Source organism: Eleutherodactylus coqui, chromosome 8 (assembly GCF_035609145.1).
Source record: "Eleutherodactylus coqui strain aEleCoq1 chromosome 8, aEleCoq1.hap1, whole genome shotgun sequence".
NCBI lineage: Eukaryota > Metazoa > Chordata > Amphibia > Anura > Eleutherodactylidae > Eleutherodactylus > Eleutherodactylus coqui.
In genome coordinates, this window is record NC_089844.1 from 33,253,635 (window position 1) to 33,274,562 (window position 20,928).

Below are 20,928 nucleotides of genomic sequence, written 5' to 3' on the forward strand. Positions count from 1 at the left end.
GAGGGCTTACTCTTTTTCTGCTGTTATACAATGGCGCTATATGCTGGCTAAAGCCAGTACTGCATGAGCTGACATGTTGGATAGGCTCCCACAGCAGAGAGGCTGGCAATATACAGTAAGAGAACCCCGACGGATGTTATCCCACATCGGAGCTGTACAGCCTTAAATCATGTCTTCAGACGTCAGACAGTGGATTGCAAAGGGTTAAGCAATATTATCATATACATTGTTACATAATACCTCCACTGTGATTACAAGGGGTTTCATATCTTCATAGCTGATCTTCACTTTTGCTGCTGCTATTTTGGCGTGTTCAGGAGTGTCCGCAACTACCGCGCATATTATTTGTCCCACACCGATAACCTAACCGAAGCATACAGCAAAACATGAGAATATAATTAGGAAAGTTTAACCAAGCAAAAGAGACAACATTTAACCCCTTAGTGACCAAGCCTGTTTGCGCCTTAATGACCAGGCCAAATTTTGGAAATCTGGCATGTGTACTTTAACATAGAATAGCTCCGTAAAGGTTTTGCATATCCAAGTAATTCTGACATTGTTTTTTCGCCACATGTTGTACTTCATTTAGGTGGTAAAAATAGTCCAATATAATTTATGTATATTTTATTAAAAGTGCCAATATTGGGAAAATTTGGAAAAAAATATCGTTTTTTCACATTTTCAATTGTAATATATCAAATATGTGCAAACATACTGTACAAACTTTTTCTAAGATATATATTTCCATCTATTTACTTTATTCTGAATGCACATTTGAAAAACTTTTATGTTTTTTTAACCATTTAGGAGACGTACAAATGTAACATTACTTTTCAGCATTTTGAGGAACACTTTGTTTTCCTGCTCCAAGCCAAGTTTGCAAAGGCTCATGAGTGTCAGAATAATAGATACCCCCACAAATGACCCTATTTTAAAAACTACACCCCTTAATATATTTACTGAGGGGTGTCATGAGTATTTTGACCCCCACAGTTTTTTTCAGGAATTAATTCAATTTAGAGGAGAAAAATTAAAATTTTTCATATTTTTGCAAATATGTAATTTTAAAGACATTTTTTTCTATAGTTTACATGAAAATGAGGATTTACACCCCAAAATGGATCCGCCTGTTTGTCCTGTGTTCAAAAATATACCCAGTGTGGCCCTAATCTTATATCTGAGTGCACAACGGGGCCCAAAATGAAAGGAGTAGTCAGTGTCTTTCAGAACAGAAATTTTGCTTGAAGGCGTTTGAGGCCCCATAGCACACATGTAGAGTTCTTGAGCACCCAAAACCATAGAAAACCCCCACAAATGACCCCATTTTGAAAACTAGACCCCTTAACAAATTTATCTAGGGGTGTACTGCCCATTTTGACCCCACGGTATTTGAATGAATTCAACCAAAGCAAAAGGAAAAAAATTGTGACTTTCATTTTTTTCGGTAACTGTCATTTTAAAAATAGCTTTTTTTGTACAGCACACATATAAATGAAGACTTGCACCACAAAATGCATACCCCTGTTTGTGCTGTTTTCAGAAATATACCCATTGTGGCCCTAATCTTATGTCCGCATGCTCAACGGGGCCCAAAGTGAAAGGAGTAGTCGGTGGCTTTTAGAACATAAATTTTGCTTGAAGTCCTTTTAGGCCCCATAGCACACTTGTAGAGTTTTTGAGCGCCCAAAACAATAGAGAACCCCCACAAATGACCTCATTTTGAAAACTAGACCCCTTAACGAATTTATCTAGGGGTTTACTGTGTATTTTAACCGTACAATTTTTGAATAGATCTAAGCAAAGCAGTAGGAAAAAAATTATGATTTTCATTTTTTGGGCAATTGCGTCAATTTAAAAACAGTTTTTTTTGTACAGCACACATATAAATGAAGACCTTCACCCCAAAATGGATACCCTTGTTTATCCCGTGTTCAGAAACATACCCATTGTGGCCCTAATCTACTTACAGGACACATGGCAAGGCCTATAATGAAAGGAATACCCGTTGGATTTAAGGGTACAACTGAATAAATTCCAAGTCCCATCGCCCACTTATAGAGCCATTGAGCGGCTAAAACGATAAGGAACCCATCAAATGACTCCATTTTGAAAACTAGACCCCTTAGCAAATTCATCTAGGGGTGTACTGCGTATTTTGATTCCACAGTATTTGACTGAATCTTATCAAAGCAGAAGGAAAAAATTACGATTTTCAATTTTTTTGAGAATTTTTGCAATTTAAAAACAGTTTTTTTGTACAGCGTACATAGGAACGAAGACGGTCACCCCAAAATGGATACCCCCATTTGTCCCAAATTCAGAAACATACCCATTGTGGCCCTTATCTACTTACATTACCCATGGCTAGGCCTATAATGGAAGGAGCACCCGTTGGATTTCAGGGTACAACGGAATAAATTCCAGGCCCCATTGCCCACTTATAGAGCCATTGGGCGGCCAAAACGATAAGGAACCCCCTCAAATGACCCTATTTTGAAAACTAGACTCCTTAATAAATTCATCTAGGTGTGTACTGCATATTTTGACCCCACAGTATTTGAATGAATCTAAGCAAAGCAGAAGGAAAAAATTACGATTTTCAATTTTTTTGGCAATTTTTTCAATTTAAAAACAGTTTTTTTTGTACTGCGTACATAGGAATGAAGACGGTCACCCCAAAATGGATACCCCTGTTTGTCCCGAGTTCAGAAACATACCCATTGTGGCCCTAATCTACTTACAGGGCCCATGGCAAGGCTTATAATGGAAGGAGCACCCGTTGGATTGCAGGGCACAACTGAATAAATTCCAGGCCCCATTGCTCATTTGTACGGAATAAAAATTGACTCCCTAAAAATACCCCCCCCCCCTCTGTGCCCTTTTCGGCGTTCGCAAATCTTAGATAAAAGTAATAATGTGAACTGTGTGGTATTTCCGAAGACAGGGGTTATTACGGAGGCTGGTTGGAATGGGCACATGGAGCAATAAAACCGTGTATCCCGCTCCTCTCATGCTTTTTGGGGGTCATTTCTTCACCTCAGTGGTGGGTATGGGGTGCAAAAAGTGGCGTTCCGTGAGTTCGTAAGCTTGCGGAGGTGCGGCAGTCTCGCACAGAAGACGCTCAACAAGCTGCTCCTGGAACTGCAGGAAGGCAAGCGTTCCCAGGGCTTCTTGTAAAATACATATTACAGGTAGCGGTCTGAATAACGCCAGGCTCACGCAGCCGTAGGTGGAATCCGCTTGCGGAGGCCCGCAGTGGATCCCAGCTGTGAGCCCGGCTGTGACCCTGTGTACGGCCGCGTAATGTACTGCGCATAACTGACTACTCACACAGGCGGTCATTCGCAGTACAAATGACACGTAGTTGCGTATGGGCAGCGGGTAGATCCACAACCATGGAGCACAATAGGCTCTATGCTGCGGATAGCCGCGGTAAAATAGAACCTGCTGCGTTCTCTTTTCTGCGAGTGGATTACACAATTCCAACCCACTAATGTGAGCGGGGAATTGTGTAATCCAATGCGATTGATCTGCGTAATACCGCTGATCAGACGCATGCGGATTCCGTAATTCCTATCCGGTCATGTGAGACCGACCTATGTTAGATCGCTACTTTTTTATTATGTGACCGGGGACCGCTCAACGAGGCCACCCGCCACTGCTCCAGGCTCTCGGCGACCATTGGTCGCCGAGAGCAAGGAGATTTTGTTTCCTGGGCTCCCCGACTCCTGCACATGTGTCCAGTATTTTACGGCGGTCGCATGTGCAGAATCCGGGTAAGTTCGCGGATGAGGATCGCGTCGGGGTGCAAATACGGAGGCCTCCGGTAAAAAGTTTCATCTCCCTCTCACGATTGCATCGGTGAGGGGAGATGAAACTAACTTTTTTTTTAAAACTTTTACGTGATCGCCATTATCCATTGGATAACGGCGAACACATGATCAAGAACCGCTCACCGTGCCCCCCCCGTGAAATTTCCAGGCTCTTAGCTAAGTTTTGTAGCCAAGAGCAGGGAGATTTTAAGTTATCCTGGCAATCCACGGCTTTTGCGCATGCGTCTGCCGCTTTGGCCGCGTGTGCAGAAGCTGTGGTAAGGTCTGCGGATAAATCCGTGGGCCTTAGGTATGTAATTTCATCCTCCCTCACGGATATGATCTGAGGGGAGATGAAATGTAAGCGTTTTAAACTTTTTTACACTTTTTTTAAATTACTTTTTTACTCTTTTTTTTTTTACTTTAAATGATCACTGCTATCCATTGGATAACAGTGATAATCTCTGCAGTGACATCCCTCTGCTCCTGGCTACACATGGCAGCCAGGAGCAGAGGGATTTTAAATTTCCCGGGTCCTGAGCCCCTCTGTGTACGCGCCCGATGTCCATCATCGGGCATGCATGCGCAGAAGGGGACTCAGGTCCCGGTAGACCGGGACACCGCTGAGGACCGGGGGTGAGTATTTTCACCTCCCCTCATGGATTCGATCCATGAGGGGAGGTGAAATTAACTTTATTTCTACTTTTTAAAAAAAACTTTTTCGCGATCGCCGCTATCCACTGGATAGTGGCGATCGCGGGCCCGGGGACATTTTAAACTCCCCGGGGTTCCCAGTCTGACGTCTTCCCAGCGTGACGTCATTCGTCTGGTGTGCATGCACAGAAGAGCCACGCCGGGTCCCGGAGGACCCTTTCACCGCGGCAGACATCAGGAAAGCCGGGTGAGTACTTTAAATTTAAATTTTAAACTTTTTTTTAACTTTATTGCGATCGGTGCAATGCCGGGGGGGTGGGGGTGGGGGGGGGGGGAGGGGACTGCTGCAGCCCGGGATGACAGCTCCATGCTGTTGGCTACCTGCGGGCACCGACAGCATGGAGCTGTCACGTCCATAGCCCACAGGGCTTTATTCTCTGTAGGACGCATGTTTTTACGTCCTCAGAGAATAAAGCCCACTTGGGCAGGACGTAAAAAGGCAATGGGCTGGTCGTTAAGGGATTAAACTAATAAGCAGGAAAAAAAAGCTTAACAGCTAAATGCACTTTTTAAAACAATTTTTATTACCCCTATGTATCTAAAATAAAGCGAAAGTCAGGTAACCGCGAGTTCAGAAAGGGGATGCTCTAGCCTCTGATTAGCGGCAGTGGTCACTTGACTTCTGCTGTCAGTATAGACTAAAAGGGCCATGAGTGCTGCTGAAGGAAGTACTGCTTCTTTTGTAATTTTATGGCATGGCTGGCTGTTTTAAAAAAACTATTCTTAAAGTTGGACAACCCCTTTAAGGACAAGCCATTATATTTTTTTTTATTAATCCATACCTGTCAAGAACCTTAACTTTTTTTTTTTTTAATCAACATAGTGAGGGACTGTTTTTTTAGGATGAGTTGTGTTTGTTTTTTTCAATGGTACAATTTAATATATAGTTTAGTTTATTGAAAGAATTTAAAAAATTGTGGTGTAAAATGGAAAAGATGCAATTGTATCGTTTTTTGGATTTCATTTTTAATGTAGTAAAAATCATGTCAACTTTAGGGCTTATTTACACAAGCGTATAGCGGCCAGCGTTTTCACGGACGACTGATATACTCTTCCATCTGAGCAGTTCCCCCCTTCCCTCCCTGGCTCTCTGCTTCTTTCCTCCGCTCTGAGCAGTTTGCAATGGGAATGGGCGGGACAAAGGCGGAGCTAAGCTCCCCACCCCTTGTCTTTAGCTAGCATTGGGAGTGGGTGGGACATAGTGGAGTTTAGCTCTGCCCCTCCCATTGCAAATGCCATAGTGGAGGAGAGAGGCAGAGAGCCAGTGAGGGGGAGGGAAGGGGGGGGGAACTGCTTAGGTGGAAGCGGTTTCACGGCCGGCTGATATACGCTTGTGTAAATAAGCGCTTATTCTGTGGGTTAGTATGATTACAGTGATCACAAATTTATATAGCACTAGCTTACCCGTCGCGCGTTGCTGCGAAGACAGACAGACATACATTCATTCGTTTTTATATATCTAGATAACAACCAATCACAGCGCAGCTTTCATGTTACCTCAGTGGTATAATATATAACAACCAATCACAGCGCAACTTTCATAAAAAATAGCAACCAATCACAGCGCAGCTTTCATGTTACCTCTGCGGTATTATATATAGCAACCAATCACTACGCAGCTTTCATGTTACCTCAGTGGTATAATATATAACAACAAATCGCAGGACACAGCTTTCATGCAACCTCAGTAGTATAAGAAGTAGCCACCAATCACAGCACAGCTTTCATGTTACCTCAGCAGTATAAGAAATAGCAACCAATCACAGCACAGCTTTCATTTTACCTCAGCATTCTCAATATCCAGCAATTGTCTTGCGAAACGTTCGGCGGATGCATCATTTTCTGGTTGAACACGCATCCTGTTGCTCGTAATGCCTTTTGCTTTCGTGCTTGAGATGGAAATCAAACGATCTTTGTCTGGGGGGCATAACTGTCGACGACGCTCACACGCACCCCACCTATCGTAGGATAGTTGTACTAGGCCTATAATCTTCCCAGGAGTGTACTCAACAACTTCCCAAAGTCTCATGGCAATTGGATGAATGGTGTAGTAATGCATAAAGGACAGACAGACAGACATACATAACATATTGAATGCCCGTGCCAAATTTCAAGTTTCTATGTGACAAAATTAGATTCCGTACGTAAAATTTGGACGCTAATTCTTTGGCACATAGAATTGAATAATTGAGTTGGGACCCATTAGCTTTTCCTATTTATGACATAATCAATGCTTGTGCCAAATTTCGAGTTTTTATGACATTGGGAGGTGAGAAAATTAGATTCCGTACGTAAAATTTTGGCGCTAATTCTTTTGCGCCTAGAATTGAGTAATCGAGTTTGGACCCATTAGCTTTTCCTATTTATGACATAATCAATGCTCGTGCCAAATTTCATGTTTCTACGACATCGGGAATTGAGAGAATTAGTGGCAATAATGGAAATCGAACGATCTACGTGGGGGGGTTGTAACCGTCGACGACGCTCGCGCACGCGCCATTTATCGTAGAATATTTGTACTATGCCTATAATCTTCCCAGGAGTGTACTCAACAACTTCCCAAAGTTTCATGGCGATCGGATGAATGGTGTAATAGCGCATAAAGGACAAACAGACAGACAGACACGCATACAGACATACAGTCAATTTTATATATATAGATTTTTAAATGTTTTTTTTTTTTAAATCACCATATTCTGAGACTCATACATTTTTATTTTTCCATGAATAGAGCTGTGTAAGGGCTTGTTTTTTGTTGTGCGAGGTGTAGCTTTTAACGATTTTGGTGTAGCTGTGACATTTTGATCACCTTTCATTACATTTTTTCGGGGAGGCAGAGTTTTAACTCACACACACATAATTCTGGCATTGTGTATTCTTATCTAATGCCATTAATCATGCTGGATGTGGCGATAGCAGTTATGTAATTATGTTTGTTTTGTTATTGTTTAGATTTTTTATGTGAAAATGGGAAGTAGGATTTGTTTTAACTTTTAGCATTTTTTAATATTTTAAAACATTTTATTAAACTCATTTTTAACTTGCAATAGTTGCAGTACCACACCCAACCTGAGGACAGGTACAGCGCTGTTTTGGAAAAAAGAAGCCCTGATTTTCTAATCTTGGCAACCCCCTTTATTGGCATTTGCACATTCTTTAAACAGCTAATTGCACTATAAACTTCATGGCTGAATACTTGTGAAAAAATCTAAAACATTTGACGAATTGTCAGTTTTAGTCACTTGCCTGGACAAAACAGGTCAATAGATTCAGGAAGAATGATTGAAATAGCCTATTTATTTCATGTGTATAGTCAGCTTTGAAACAGAGGCATAATTTGAAGCTCCTGGGCCACGATGCAAAACCTGTAATAGGGTCCCCAACTGTAATGCTTTATTCATAGTACTGGGCTCTCTATATGGAGAAGAGTGGCCTAATGGGCCACCAAGGCTCCTGGGACCGGGTGCAACCGCATCCCCTGCATCCTCTATAGTTACGCCAGTGCTTTAAGGGGTTGTCCAACTATCAGTCAACATTCCCCTTATAGCTCCAATTGTGCTAAAGTAACAAAACCAACTGTACTTACCTGTCCTCTGTCTCAGCGGTCCAGCACTGTAGCTCAGCTGTCCTCCCGGTGTTTATTGTGAAAGGTGATGTCACCGAGTATCATCTAACCAGTGTAGTCAATCAGAGGCTGGAACGTCACCGTACTGAACTCCTGGCATCATGGCTCCCACAATGTGAGTTCTGGAGAACAGGTGACACTACGGCATCTAACTGCAGCCGCTATATGGCATCATCTTTCACAACAAGCACCAGGAGTGCAGTGGTGGATTGCCGCTATAGGAGGAGAGTCATCTCGTAACTGGACAACTCCTTCAATGTATTGAGTAGTCTTCTATCTTCAAGTCTTACATTACTTGTTCATTGCAATTATTATTTACCTCCTGCTCTGAGAATAATGGTCCTTGTCCGGCAACTTCATTGACTCCACGGACATCCTTTGCTCTTATCATGTCAGCCACACCAGGACTTTTAAGAGCATCAGAATCATCTATGGACCTAAAGAATAATTGTGATTTCATAGTCAAATAACTTCAATACATATATCCACTTGACCATATTCCGAGAGATTTTTAGTGAAACCCAAGCCATGGATTATAATCATCATCAGCCTGGAAGGCTGTTGCAGAAGACAAGTGCAATTAGTCAATCATAGGTAAGCAAGAAATGTTTGAACACCAAGAGATACCTCTAGGATGCCTGTGACAGTGTGTAGACTTGAGATCTCCAATTTTCTGTACCTTGTGAGCCACACTTAACTTTAAGTGATGGTCAGGAGCCACATTCAAATCAAATGAAGGAGAGAACTTTTCAGGCTAGGGTTACACAGTGACTATTGGAACACATTATGGGGTCAACAAGCCATTCCAAGATACAATTCATCTCCTTTGCATATATATTTTTCTATACTGTTCATAGGTAGAAAAATGTCAATCATCCACATGGGGGTGGGGCTGCACTTCCCTGGTGAGAATTTTTTTTTTTTTACTCTTAGAAAACTTATGTAGGGTACATTCACACGTAGCGGATTTTGTAATCTGCAGCCTAAATTGTGCTACAGAATTTAATATGGATCTGCAATTGAAGGGGTGAAGTCTTCACTTCAATATCTGCTTCAAATTCAGCACCAATGGTATGGATATTCCACTGCAGAAAAACCTCACCAATTCCACTTTTTGTGAACTTACCCTTAACTGGAATTTCAGCTATAATTTACTTACAGAACTTTTGCATGGGCTCTTTCGCTGGTAATAAAAGCAATGGAAAGTTCTCGATCCATAGGTGGCATGTCATCCACATATATAGCTTCTCCAGTGGCCTGCTTAATGGCAGACTGGTGTACTATTGGACGGCCCACAGGATCTTGCATTGGCTGTTTAACGTCCTATGTGATACACAGGAATGTAGAATTGTTTTAATGTGGAAGTAATCAGTGAAGCATATATTGGAATCTTCTGTTTTGTAGCGTTACTTGAATGTTATTCACTCAGACATACTTTTTATATTATTCAAACTGGGACCTAGTGGATTCAATTACACTAAAATGTTACCTGGAAAGTCTGCGAGGTCTTTGGCACTTTTTTCTCAAAATCTTTGGTAACACTGAGGTATTCTGGTGCATTGATAGAAGATGTGAGCTAAAACATTTCCAAGAAAAAAAATAACAAGTGACAAATATATGTACCGACACAGGCTCAAGTTTCCAACCATATGAACAACATTGGAACAAAAACCTTCGTCCTAGAGATGAGCGAGCACGCTCGGATAAAGCAGTTACTTGAGCGAGCATCGCTCTTCTCGAGTAACTGCTTACTGGTCCAAGCAGGCTCGGGGGGCAGTGGGGGTGAGCGGGGCATCTCTCTCTCCCCCCCTAACCCCACTACACCATGCCACGCCCTGCTCACCCCCGCCCACCCCCCCACCCCCGAGCCTGCGCTGTGAATTCCACTAGCTCAGTCCTACGCAATTGTTTCCTGGCTCTGCTGTGCGTTCCGTAAGCGAAGTCAGCCTCCAACCACAGGACAATAAGCGGCACATTTAATTACAGCGTTCTGTTTCTGCTCTACTCGTAATACACCATGCTGAGGGGTAAGGGTAGGCCTAGAGGACATGGACGCGGGCGAGGACGCGGAGGCCCAAGTCAGGGTGTGGGCACAGGCAGAGCTCCTGATCCAGGTGTATCGCAGCCGACTGCTGCGGGATTAGGAGAGAGGCAAGTTTCAGGGGTCCCCAGATTTATCTCACAATTAATGGGTCCATGCGGTAGACCTTTATTAGAAAATGAGCAGGTCCTGTCGTGGATGGCAGAAAGTGCATCCAGCAATCTATCGACCACCCAGACTTCTACGCCGTCCACTGCTGCAACTCTGAATCCTCTGTCTTCCTCCCAGCCTCCTCACTCCATTACAATGACACATTCTGAGGAGCAGGCAGACTCCCAGGAACTGTTCTCGGGCCCCTGCCCAGAATGGGCAGCAATGGTTCTTCTCCCACCGGAGGAGTGACTGATGCCCAACCTTTGGAAAGTTTCCGGGGTCCGGGGGATGAGGCTGGGGACTTCCGGCAACTGTCTCAAGACCTTTCAGTGGGTGAGGAGGACGATGACGATGAAACACAGTTGTCTATCACTCAGGTAGTAGTAATTGGAGTAAGTCCGAGGGAGGAGCGCACAGAGGATTCGGAGGAAGAGCAGCTGGACGATGAGGTGACTGACCCCACCTGGTTTGCTAAGCCTACTGAGGACAGGTCTTCAGAGGGGGAGGCAAGTGCAGCAGCAGGGCAGGTTGGAAGAGGCAGTGCGGTGGCCAGGGGTAGAGGCAGGGCCAGACCGAATAATCCACCAACTGTTTTCCAAAGCGCCCCCCCGTGCCATGCCACCCTGCAGAGGCCGAGGTGCCCAAAGGTGCGGCAGTTTTTCACTGAGAGTTGAGACGACCGACGAACTGTGGTGTGCAAGGTTTGTCGCGCCAAGATCAGCCGGGGAGCCACCACCACCAGCATGCGCAGGCATATGATGGCCAAGCACCCCACAAGATGGGACGAAGGCCGTTCACCGCCTCCAGCTTGCACCACTGCCTCTCCCCCTGTGCCCCAACCTGCCACTGAGATCCAACCCTCCTCTTAGGACACAGGCACGACCGTCTCCCGGCCTGCACCCACACCCTCACCTCCGCTGTCCTCGGCCCCATCCAGCAATGTCTCTCAGCGCAGCGTCCAGCCGTCGCTAGCGCAAGTGTTTGAGCGCAAGTATGCCGCCACGCACCCGCCCGCTCAAGAATTAAACGTGCACATAGCCAAATTGATCAGCCTGGAGATGCTGCCATATAGGCTTGTGGAAACGGAGGCTTTCAAAAACATGATGGTGGCGGCGGCCCCGCGCTACTCGGTTCCCAGTTGCCACTACTTTTCCCGATGTGCCGTCCCAGCCCTGCACGACCACCTCTCCCGCAACATTGTACGCGCCCTCACCAACGCGGTTACTGCCAAGGTCCACTTAACAACGGACATGTGGACAAGCACAGGTGGGCAGGGCCACTATATCTCCCTGACGGCACATTGTCCCAGCCTCCACTAAATTTACCCAGAGTCAGAGCCTGGGACCGCTCACGTCCTACCCACCCCCAGAATTGCGGGCCCCAGCTCGGTGGTGGTATCTGCGGCGGTGTATGCTTCCTCCACTAAACCACCCTCCTCCTCCTCCTACGCAACCTCTGTCTCGCAATCAAGATGTGTCAGCAGCAGCACGTCGCCACCAGTCGGTGTCGCGCGGGGTGGCAGCACAGCGGTGGGCAAGCGCCAGCAGGCCATGCTGAAACTACTCAGCTTAGGAGAGAAGAGGCACACGGCCCACGAACTGCTGCAGGATCTGACAGAGCAGACCGACCGCTGGCTTGCGCCGCTTAGCCTCCAACCGGGCATGGTCGTGTGTGACAACGGCCGTAACCTGGTGGCGGCTCTGCAGCTCGGCAGCCTCACGCACGTGCCATGCCTGGCCCACGTCTTTAATTTGGTGGTTCAGCGCTTTCTGAAAAGCTACCCACGCTTGTCAGACCTGCTCGGAAAGGTGTGCCGGCTCAGCGCACATTTCCGCAAGTCCAAGACGGACGCTGCCACCCTGCAACATTGGTTTAATCTGCCAGTGCACCGACTGCTGTGCGACGTGCCCACACGGTGGAACTCTACGCTCCACATGTTGGCCAGGCTCTATGAGCAGCGTAGAGCTATAGTGGAATACCAACTCCAACATGGGCGGCGCAGTGGGAGTCAGCCTCCTCAATTCTTTACAGAAGAGTGGGCCTGGTTGGCAGACATCTGCCAGGTCCTTGGAAACTTTGAGGAGTCTACCCAGATGGTGAGTGGCGATGCTGCAATCATTAACGTCACCATTCCTCTGCTATGCTAGGCGGGGGAAGACAGTATGTCGCTGGATAGTCAGAGCACCCTCATGTCTATATCTCAGTGCGTTAGGGAGGAGGAGGAGGGGGAGGAGCAGGAGGAGGAGGGGGGAAGAGACAGCTTGGCCCACTGCTGAGGGTACCCATGCTGCTTGCCTGTCATCTTTTCAGCGTGTATGGCCGGAGGAGGAGGAGGATCCTGAAAGTGATCTTCCTAGTGAGGACAGCTATGTGTTGCGTACAGGTACCCTGGCACATATGGCAGACTTCATGTTAGGATGCCTTTCTCGTGACCCTCGCGTTAGACGTATTCTGGCCACTACGGATTACTGGGTGTACACACTGCTCGACCCACAGTATAAGGAGAACCTTTCCACTCTCATACCCAAAGAGGAAAGGGGTTCGAGAGTGATGCTATACCACAGGACCCTGGCGGACAAGCTGATGGTAAAATTCCCATCCGACAGCGCTAGTGGCAGAAGGCGCAGTTCCGAGGGCCAGGTAGCAGGGGAGGCACGGAGATCAGGCAGCATGTACAGCACAGGCAGGGGGAACACTCTCTAAGGCCTTTGACAGCTTTATGGCTCCCCAGCAAGACTGTCACCGCTCCCCAGTCAAGGCTGAGTTGGCGGGAGCACTGTAAAGGATGGTGAGGGAGTACGTAGCCGATCGCACGACCGTTCTCCGTGACGCCTCTGCCCCCTACAACTACTGGGTGTCGAAGCTGGACACGTGGCCTGAACTCGCGCTGTATGCCCTGGAGGTTCTTGCTTGTCCTGCGGCTAGCGTCTTGTCAGAGAGGGTGTTTAGTGCGACTGGGGGAATAATCACGGATAAGCGTACCCGCCTGTCAACCGACAGTGCCGACAGGCTTACACTCATCAAGATGAACAAAGCCTGGATTTCCCCAGACTTCTCTTCTCCAGTAGCGGACAGCAGCGGTACCTAAACAATACGTAGGCTGCACCCGCGGATGGAAGCATCGTTCTCTATCACCATAAAAAACGGGGACCTTTTAGCCTCATCAATCTGTGTATTATATTCATCCTCCTCCTCCTGCTCCTCCTCCTGAAACCTCATGTAATCACGCCGAACGGGCAATTTTTCTTAGGCCCACAAGGCTCAGTCATATTACTTTAGTAAACAATGTTTATACGTTTCAATTCTCTTTAAAGCGTTGAAACTTGCACCTGAACCAGTTTTTATTTTAACTGGGCTGCCTCCTGGCCTAGTTACAAATTAAGCCACATTAACCAAAGCGATTAATGGGTTTCACCTGCCCTCTTGGTTTGGCATGGGCAATTTTTCTGAGGTACATTAGTACTGTTGGTACACCAATTTTTTTGGGCCCTCGCCTACAGTATAATCCTAGCAATTTTTATGGGCTTCGCCGGCACTCATGGTACAGCAAGGTGTGTGGGCTTGGCCTACACTTTTGCTACATAAACATAAATGTAACTGGGGCCTTGTCTATACTGCAACTTCTAAAATGTGAAAGAGACTGTTATCTCCCTAAACTGCTGCAACGGGAATGTTACTGTGGCCTGTCTTGACTGCTACTACTACTGAAATGGAACTAATACTGTGCTCCCCCTATACTGCTGCTAGTGATATGTTACTGGGGCCTGTCCCTAATGCTACCGCTGAAATGTTACTAATTCTGGGCTCTACCTATACCGCTGCTAATGCTATGTCACTGGGGTGTGGAAACGGAGGCTTCCCAAAGACATGATGGTGGCGAGGCCATTTCCCACCAACGCGGTTACTGTTAAGGTGCATATAACCACGGACACGTGGAGAGGACACGTAGTGCCTCAAAAACATCCCCCTCCTCCTCCAACAATGAAAACATTCTTGGCAAATACCTTTGCATTGGTCCGTCTGGTGGCAGTCCAAGAATTTCACCTTTACTGACACAACAAGAGAGCCCCCCCCCACCCACCACCATTCCTCCCGCCACGGCCCACTTAATCCTGGCCACATTCCGAAAACCAACTAAAATAAAACCGCGCTACTAGGTCCGCAGTCGCCACCACAATCCCACCAACGCGGTTACTGTTAAGGTACATATTACCAGTTTGATTGGGGCATGCACTGTAGGCCGAAGCACACCTATATTGTATGTGACGTTAGCTCTGATGAGCAGGGCACTGCAATGGGATACATTTATGTACCGCCGATGAGTTCCAGGGAGCCACCCATGCTGTGGGTCCACAGGGACTTCACATTAGGGATTTGTACCTGCCAGTGTCTATGTATTAAAAACCCCGGTCAGACTGGAGCATGCAGTGTGGGCCGAAGCCCAGCTGCATTAAACCTGACGTTACCTCAGCTGTGATGGGCAATGCAATGGGATATATTTATGTACCGCCGGTGGCTTCCTGGGACCCACCCATGCTGTCGGTCCACACGGAGTTGTAACTGCATGTGTCCACTTCTAAAGAACCCCAGTCTGACTGGGGCATGCAGTGTGGGCCGAAGCCCACCTGCATTAAACCTGACGTTACCTCAGCTGTGCTTGTCACTGCAATGGGATTTATTTATGTACCGCCGGTGGGTTCCAGGGAGCCACCCATGCTGTGGGTCCACAGGGACTTCACAATAGGGAGTTGTACCTGCCTGTGTCTACTTATAAAAAACCCCAGTGTGACTGGGGCATGCAGTGTGGGCCAAAGCCCACCTGCATTTAATCTGACGTTAGCTCTGCTGTCCAGGGCACTGCAATGGGATACATTTATGTACAGCCGGTGGGTTCCAGGGAGCCACCCATGCTGTGGGTGCACACGGAATTCCCATTGCGGAGTTGTACCTACCTGTGCCTATTTATAAAAAAAACCCGGTCTGACTGGGGCATGCAGACACCTTGACAGAATGAATAGTGTGTGGCACATGGATTTCCCATTGCTATGCCCACGTTTGCAGCTTCTGACGGAGGTGGCACAGGATTGGAGTTCTCATTGCTTCTGTACAGCATTGTGGGCTATTGCCCCGCCCCTTTTAAAGAGGGTCGCTGCCTGGCCATGCCAACCCTCTGCAGTGTGTGCCTGCGGTTCCTCCTCATGGCAGACGCACTTATAAATAGACATGAGGGTGGTGTGGCATGAGGGCAGCGTGTGGCATGAGGGCAGCTGAAGGCTGTGCAGGGACACTTTGGTGTGCGCTGTGGACACTGGGTCGTGCGGGGGGGTTGGGCAGCATGTAACCCAGGAGAAGTAGCAGCGGAGTGTCATGCAGGCAGTGATTGTGCTTTGTTGGAGGTAGTGTGGTGCTTAGCTAAGGTATGCCTTGCTAATGAGGGTTTTTCAAAAGTAAAAATTGTTGGGAGGGGGGGCACTCTTGCCGCTATTGTGGCTTAATAATGGGACCTGGGAACTTGAGATGCAGCCCAACATGTAGCCCCTCGCCTGCCCTATCCGTTGCTGTGTCGTTCCCATCACTTTCTTGAATTGCCCAGATTTTCACAAATGAAAACCTTAGCGAGCATCGGCGATATACAAAAATGCTCGGGTCGCCCATTGACTTCAATAGGGTTAGTTACTCGAAACGAACCCTCGAGCATCGCGAAAAGTTTGTCTCGAGTAACGAGCACCCGAGCATTTTGGTGCTCGCTCATCTCTACATCCCACTGGGATACAAATATGATGTGTTGTAAAACTTTTATTACATTTTTTGTTTGGGGGGGGGGGGGGGGGGGGAAGATGGGAAAAACATGCAGAAATTCCACCATTGTTTTTGGGTTTTTGTTTTTACAGCGTTCAAAGTTCGGTAACAATAACATGATCATTTTCTTATGTGGATTAGCGAGATTATTGCGATACCAAGTTTATATAGATTTAAAAAATTTTTTTACTACTTTTGCACAATAAAAAAAGCATTTTTAGAGAAAAACAATTGAATCTGCATCGCCGCATTCTAAGACCTGTAGCATTTTTATGTGCACAGCAACAGAGCTCTTTGAGGTCCTGCTTTTTGTGGGTTGTAGTTGTAGTCTTTATTGGTATCATTTTGAGGTACATGTGACTTTAGGATTGCTTTTTATTCCTTTTTTAATAGGAGGCAAGCAAAAGAAAAATAACAATCCCAGCATTACTTTTTTTAGGGTGGCTTCACACTGGCAAGGGTATTGCACGATTTCCCAGTGTTGAGAATCTATGAGAAATCGCTAAATTATCAAGCCAATGGCTTCCAATGGCTCCATGCACATTTGCGATGCTTTAATGCTTGCGATGCAGAGTTAAAACAAAACTGCGACATGTCCATTCCTTTTGCAATCTCGCCTATTGTTTTTATGCATTCTTTGTTAAGCTCAGAGTGGGATTGATTTACTGCTAGGACCTTCCAAACTAATAAAATTAAAAAATACCTTTTATTAAATTCCTTTAAAAGAAGAACAAAACAAATACAAACAAATAAGGGGAAGATTAGGATTAAGAAGGCCACTAGTGACTAGTGACCAAACAGGTTGGAGTCGTATAATAGGACTCAACCTTAAAAAACGACAGCAACCGCCACTTCTGAAATATGAACAATGGGAAATCGAGTCATGTGATGAAGCTCAATTGATGTACAACATTGATCATAGATCCAGAAAAGTGATCAAATAAAGTAGAATCACTCTAAATCTGGTATCCTAATGTGCGTCGTATAGTGGGAAGGACTTGCACATAAGGAGTTTGCTCTTAAAGCAAAAATGCGCGTTACCCAACGCGTTTCTCCCAACTGGTGGGTTCCTCAGGGGTTACAATGCGCTGGTTCCAACCAAAAGGTTGGATTGTGGCTAAATTTTTATAAAGTGTGGAAGCCACACATAGTCCAGGACTGATAATCATGGACCAGTGGTCGCCAAAATGATCTGTCTCTAAATGTAAATGCAATGCAGCGAAGAATTCCAGTGCGCCACAATTTACAAAAATCAGAAAAGAATGACCTATGACGTGGCAATGATGGTCACGGTAATGGTCATTAAGAGGACAAAATTATCCTCAAAGTACAAGATGAGATCAAAAAGAGATATATAAGCCGTCAGATGCTATCAATAACCTAAGCCCTTAGGGCTCATGTCCACGGGCAAAATATGATTTAAGATCCGCAGCGGATCTCCCGCGTGCGGATCCGCATCCCATAGGGATGCATTGACCACCCGCGGGTAGATAAATACCCGCGGATCGTCAATAAAAGGGATTTAAAAAAAAATGGAGCATGGAAAAATCTGGACCATGCTCCATTTTCGTGCGGGTCTCCCGCGGGGACGGCTCCCGCGGGCTTCTATTGAAGCCTATGGAAGCCGTCCGGATCCGCGGGAGACCTAAAATAGGAATTTGAAGTATTTACCTATCCGGCGCGGGCGGGGAATGTCAGCTGTTCCTCACGGCCGCATCTCCCTTGCTTCGGCTCGGCGGATGTGCCCGGCGCATGCGCGCGGCACGTCGACGACGTGCCGGCGACGTGCCGCCGGCGTCAGGAATTCATCCGCCGGCCGAAAATGAAGATCCGGCCGTGAGGAACAGCTGACATTCCCCGCCCGCGCCGGATAGGTAAATGTTTTTAAATTGCTATTTTCGGCGCTCATGTCCGCGGGGCAGGAGGGACCCGCTGCAGATTCTACATGGAGAATCTGCAGCGGATCTGATTTTCCCCGTGGACATGAGGCCTTAAAGTCCTCAAGATAGATTTGCAGCTACCTAAATGATAAGAAACTATCTGAAGTTGCTAAATAGACTGATAATGCAACTCGAGTGAGTAGCTGAAGGGGACTAGCCCCTAGGTCATAACAAAGAACTTAAAATCAAAGAAAATAAAGACAAAACGGCGGCATGTCAGTCCTTGTGGTGGAGTGACAGCATAATGGTGAGCTAGTCCAAGGAGCTTTAAATAGGGTTCATTAGGGAACACCTTTTGATGGGTGTGTATCCCCTGAGCCAATGAGAGGCAAAGTGGGAGGCGTACCACTCATGCTATGTAACCTAGGTAACAGGTAAACATATGTTTCATACTGAAAAAAAAAAAAAAGGATAACAGGTGCAAGGAAGGGGGCGACCATGGACGTAGAGAGCCTTTATAGTTCTATTCCTCATGAACTAGGTTTGAAGGCTACGGAATATTTTCTTAGTCAAAAAGGCCAATATTACTATGAACACAATCAATTTGTTCTGGCACTACTAAGATTTATTCTTACTCGCAATTACTTTCTCTTCCAAGATGTCTTCTTCCACCAGCTCAGGGGCACCCGGATGGGGACACCATGTGCCCCATCCTACGCAAATCTGCTCCTGGGCTGGTGGGAGGAACGACACGTGTTCATCGAGGAGAATCATCTATATACCCAAAATGTCCTGTTATGGGCAAGGTATATAGATGACATATTTATCCTCTGGTCAGGCACGGCAATTACTTTTAACCAGTTTGTGGAGAAATTAAACATCAACTCCTTCAATCTACATTTTACGGCCGAAAGTAATGAAAAATCTATTACCTTCCTCGACCTCAAGATTACAAAGGAACATGACGGCACTCTTTCTACAACTACATTCCGTAAATCCACTGCCACGAATACTTTATTAACTTGGGATAGTCATCACCCCTACTCATTACGTAGAGGGATCCCAAAAGGGCAATTTTTACGGATTCGCCGCAACTGCTCTTCTGAAAATGAATTCAAAGCCGAAGCTGTCAAATTATCCTCTAGATTTAGACAGCGGGGATATCCAGAAGAGGTAATTCTTGAGGCATACAATTTTGCATCCCAAAGAAATCGTGGGGAATTATTGCAAAAAAGGAGGAGGGAACAAACCAATCAAACCAGAATTGTCGGCACCTTCGACACTGGTTCTACTGCCGTCAAGGATATCTTAAGCAGTTTCTGGGACATCCTGAAGGATGATGAGGATGTGAGTGACATACTACCTCCAACACCATTGATCACTTTTCGCCGTGGACACAATTTGCGTGACCGTCTGGTACGAAGTCATTTCCAAAAGGAAATGCCAACAAGTATGTGGTTGGGCAGGCACAATTGGAAAGGGACTTTTAAATGCTCAGGATGTGCAGCATGTCCATTTATCAAAAAAAGTCCAACTTTCAAAAGTGCCCATACAGCAAAGGAATTCACTAATCGTGAATTCATTAACTGCCGGACAAAAAATGTCGTATACTTAGCCACTTGCTCATGCCCGTTAAACTACGTGGGCAAGACGGCCCAGGAGTTCCGTCGCCGTGTTCTTGCCCACGTAGGGAATATAAGACGCAAGGATAAGACACCACTTGCAATACACATGTGGGATATACACGGGGGCGATGAATCACATGTCCATTTCCAAGGCATTGAGCATATTCGTTCTGACGGTCGCCGCGGAGATCTTAATCAGCTCCTCTTACAAAAAGAGGCAAACTGGATCTACAGACTGCGCTCTGTGTCTCCAACTGGATTGAACGAACAGCTGTCGTTCAACTGCTTCATTGATTGATAGCATGCATGACTGCCTCTACCGACGGGTTGAGTATTAATGCAATATCTTTTCATCAGAAGAACCAAAGACGTTTATTTTTAAAAATAGTTAGCTATTATGCTACACACCACCTATGAGAAAATTTCCACGTACAAGATGTCTCATAACTATCTGTGATCATATTTGTTCATGCTAGTCCGAGGCATTTTATAATACTGATCATTAAATATATATTCTCATCAATGGTGCAAGGGTAGTGCGGGATAACTAAATCTACTCCAATTAATATTGATCGGCGTGTACATACGCTCTGATTACTCCCTTACTCGGTTTACGTATCAGAATCATCTACGTGATGCTCCTTATATCCGTTAGAGTTTATTAATACTGGATACATCTGATGATCCTGGCAGAATGTACTGCATATAACTATCCTTAAAATGAATCATTATATTCAACTCTAATGGTTTACATCCACGAGTACTGTCCCAGCAGCGACTACCAGTGATCTTGTTTCGCCACCACAGCATCATTTTTATGCTCCGAGTTATGTACACTACCGTTGCCATGGCTTTGTCTCCAAGTACGCCGCTGCCGTCACTTAGTCCGCCTCCTTGGGTGTCACATGACGCTTTCATCAACGTCTAGCGTCATGTGACCACCGGCGCCGTCAGTGGAACCACGCCTCCGTGGTCCTCATGCGGTCCGCCCCCGCGGGTATCATACGATACTGTCAGTGACGCTCGGCGTCATGTGACCATGACGCGGTCGATGACGCTTAGCGTCATGTGACCTCCGGCGTCGTCAGCGGAATCACGCCCCCCGCGCTGACGTCGCTATGCCATCTACTATACCTCCGGGTTACGGAGCTAGTAGCGACGGTATAGCGCGATCGGTTTGATACATCAGTCACACATTACAGCAGCGGTTGCTGGCCCCCTTCCTTGCACCTGTTATCCTTTTTTTTTTTTTTTTTTTTTCAGTATGAAACATATGTTT

At 46.1% G+C, this 20,928-nt stretch overlaps 1 protein-coding gene across 1 annotated transcript in view; it reads right to left on the minus strand.

Moving 5' to 3' along the window:
- Window positions 1-20,928, minus strand: part of LOC136576285 (aldehyde oxidase 1-like) — a 149,970-nt gene that overhangs the window by 66,824 nt on the left and 62,218 nt on the right. The window contains exons 16-19 of the mRNA XM_066575462.1: window positions 9,641-9,727; window positions 9,311-9,474; window positions 8,471-8,588; window positions 241-363 (exon numbers count right to left, since the gene is read on the minus strand). Of these exons, the coding sequence (XP_066431559.1) occupies window positions 241-363; window positions 8,471-8,588; window positions 9,311-9,474; window positions 9,641-9,727 (492 nt within the window). The remainder of the gene's footprint in view (window positions 1-240; window positions 364-8,470; window positions 8,589-9,310; window positions 9,475-9,640; window positions 9,728-20,928) is intronic.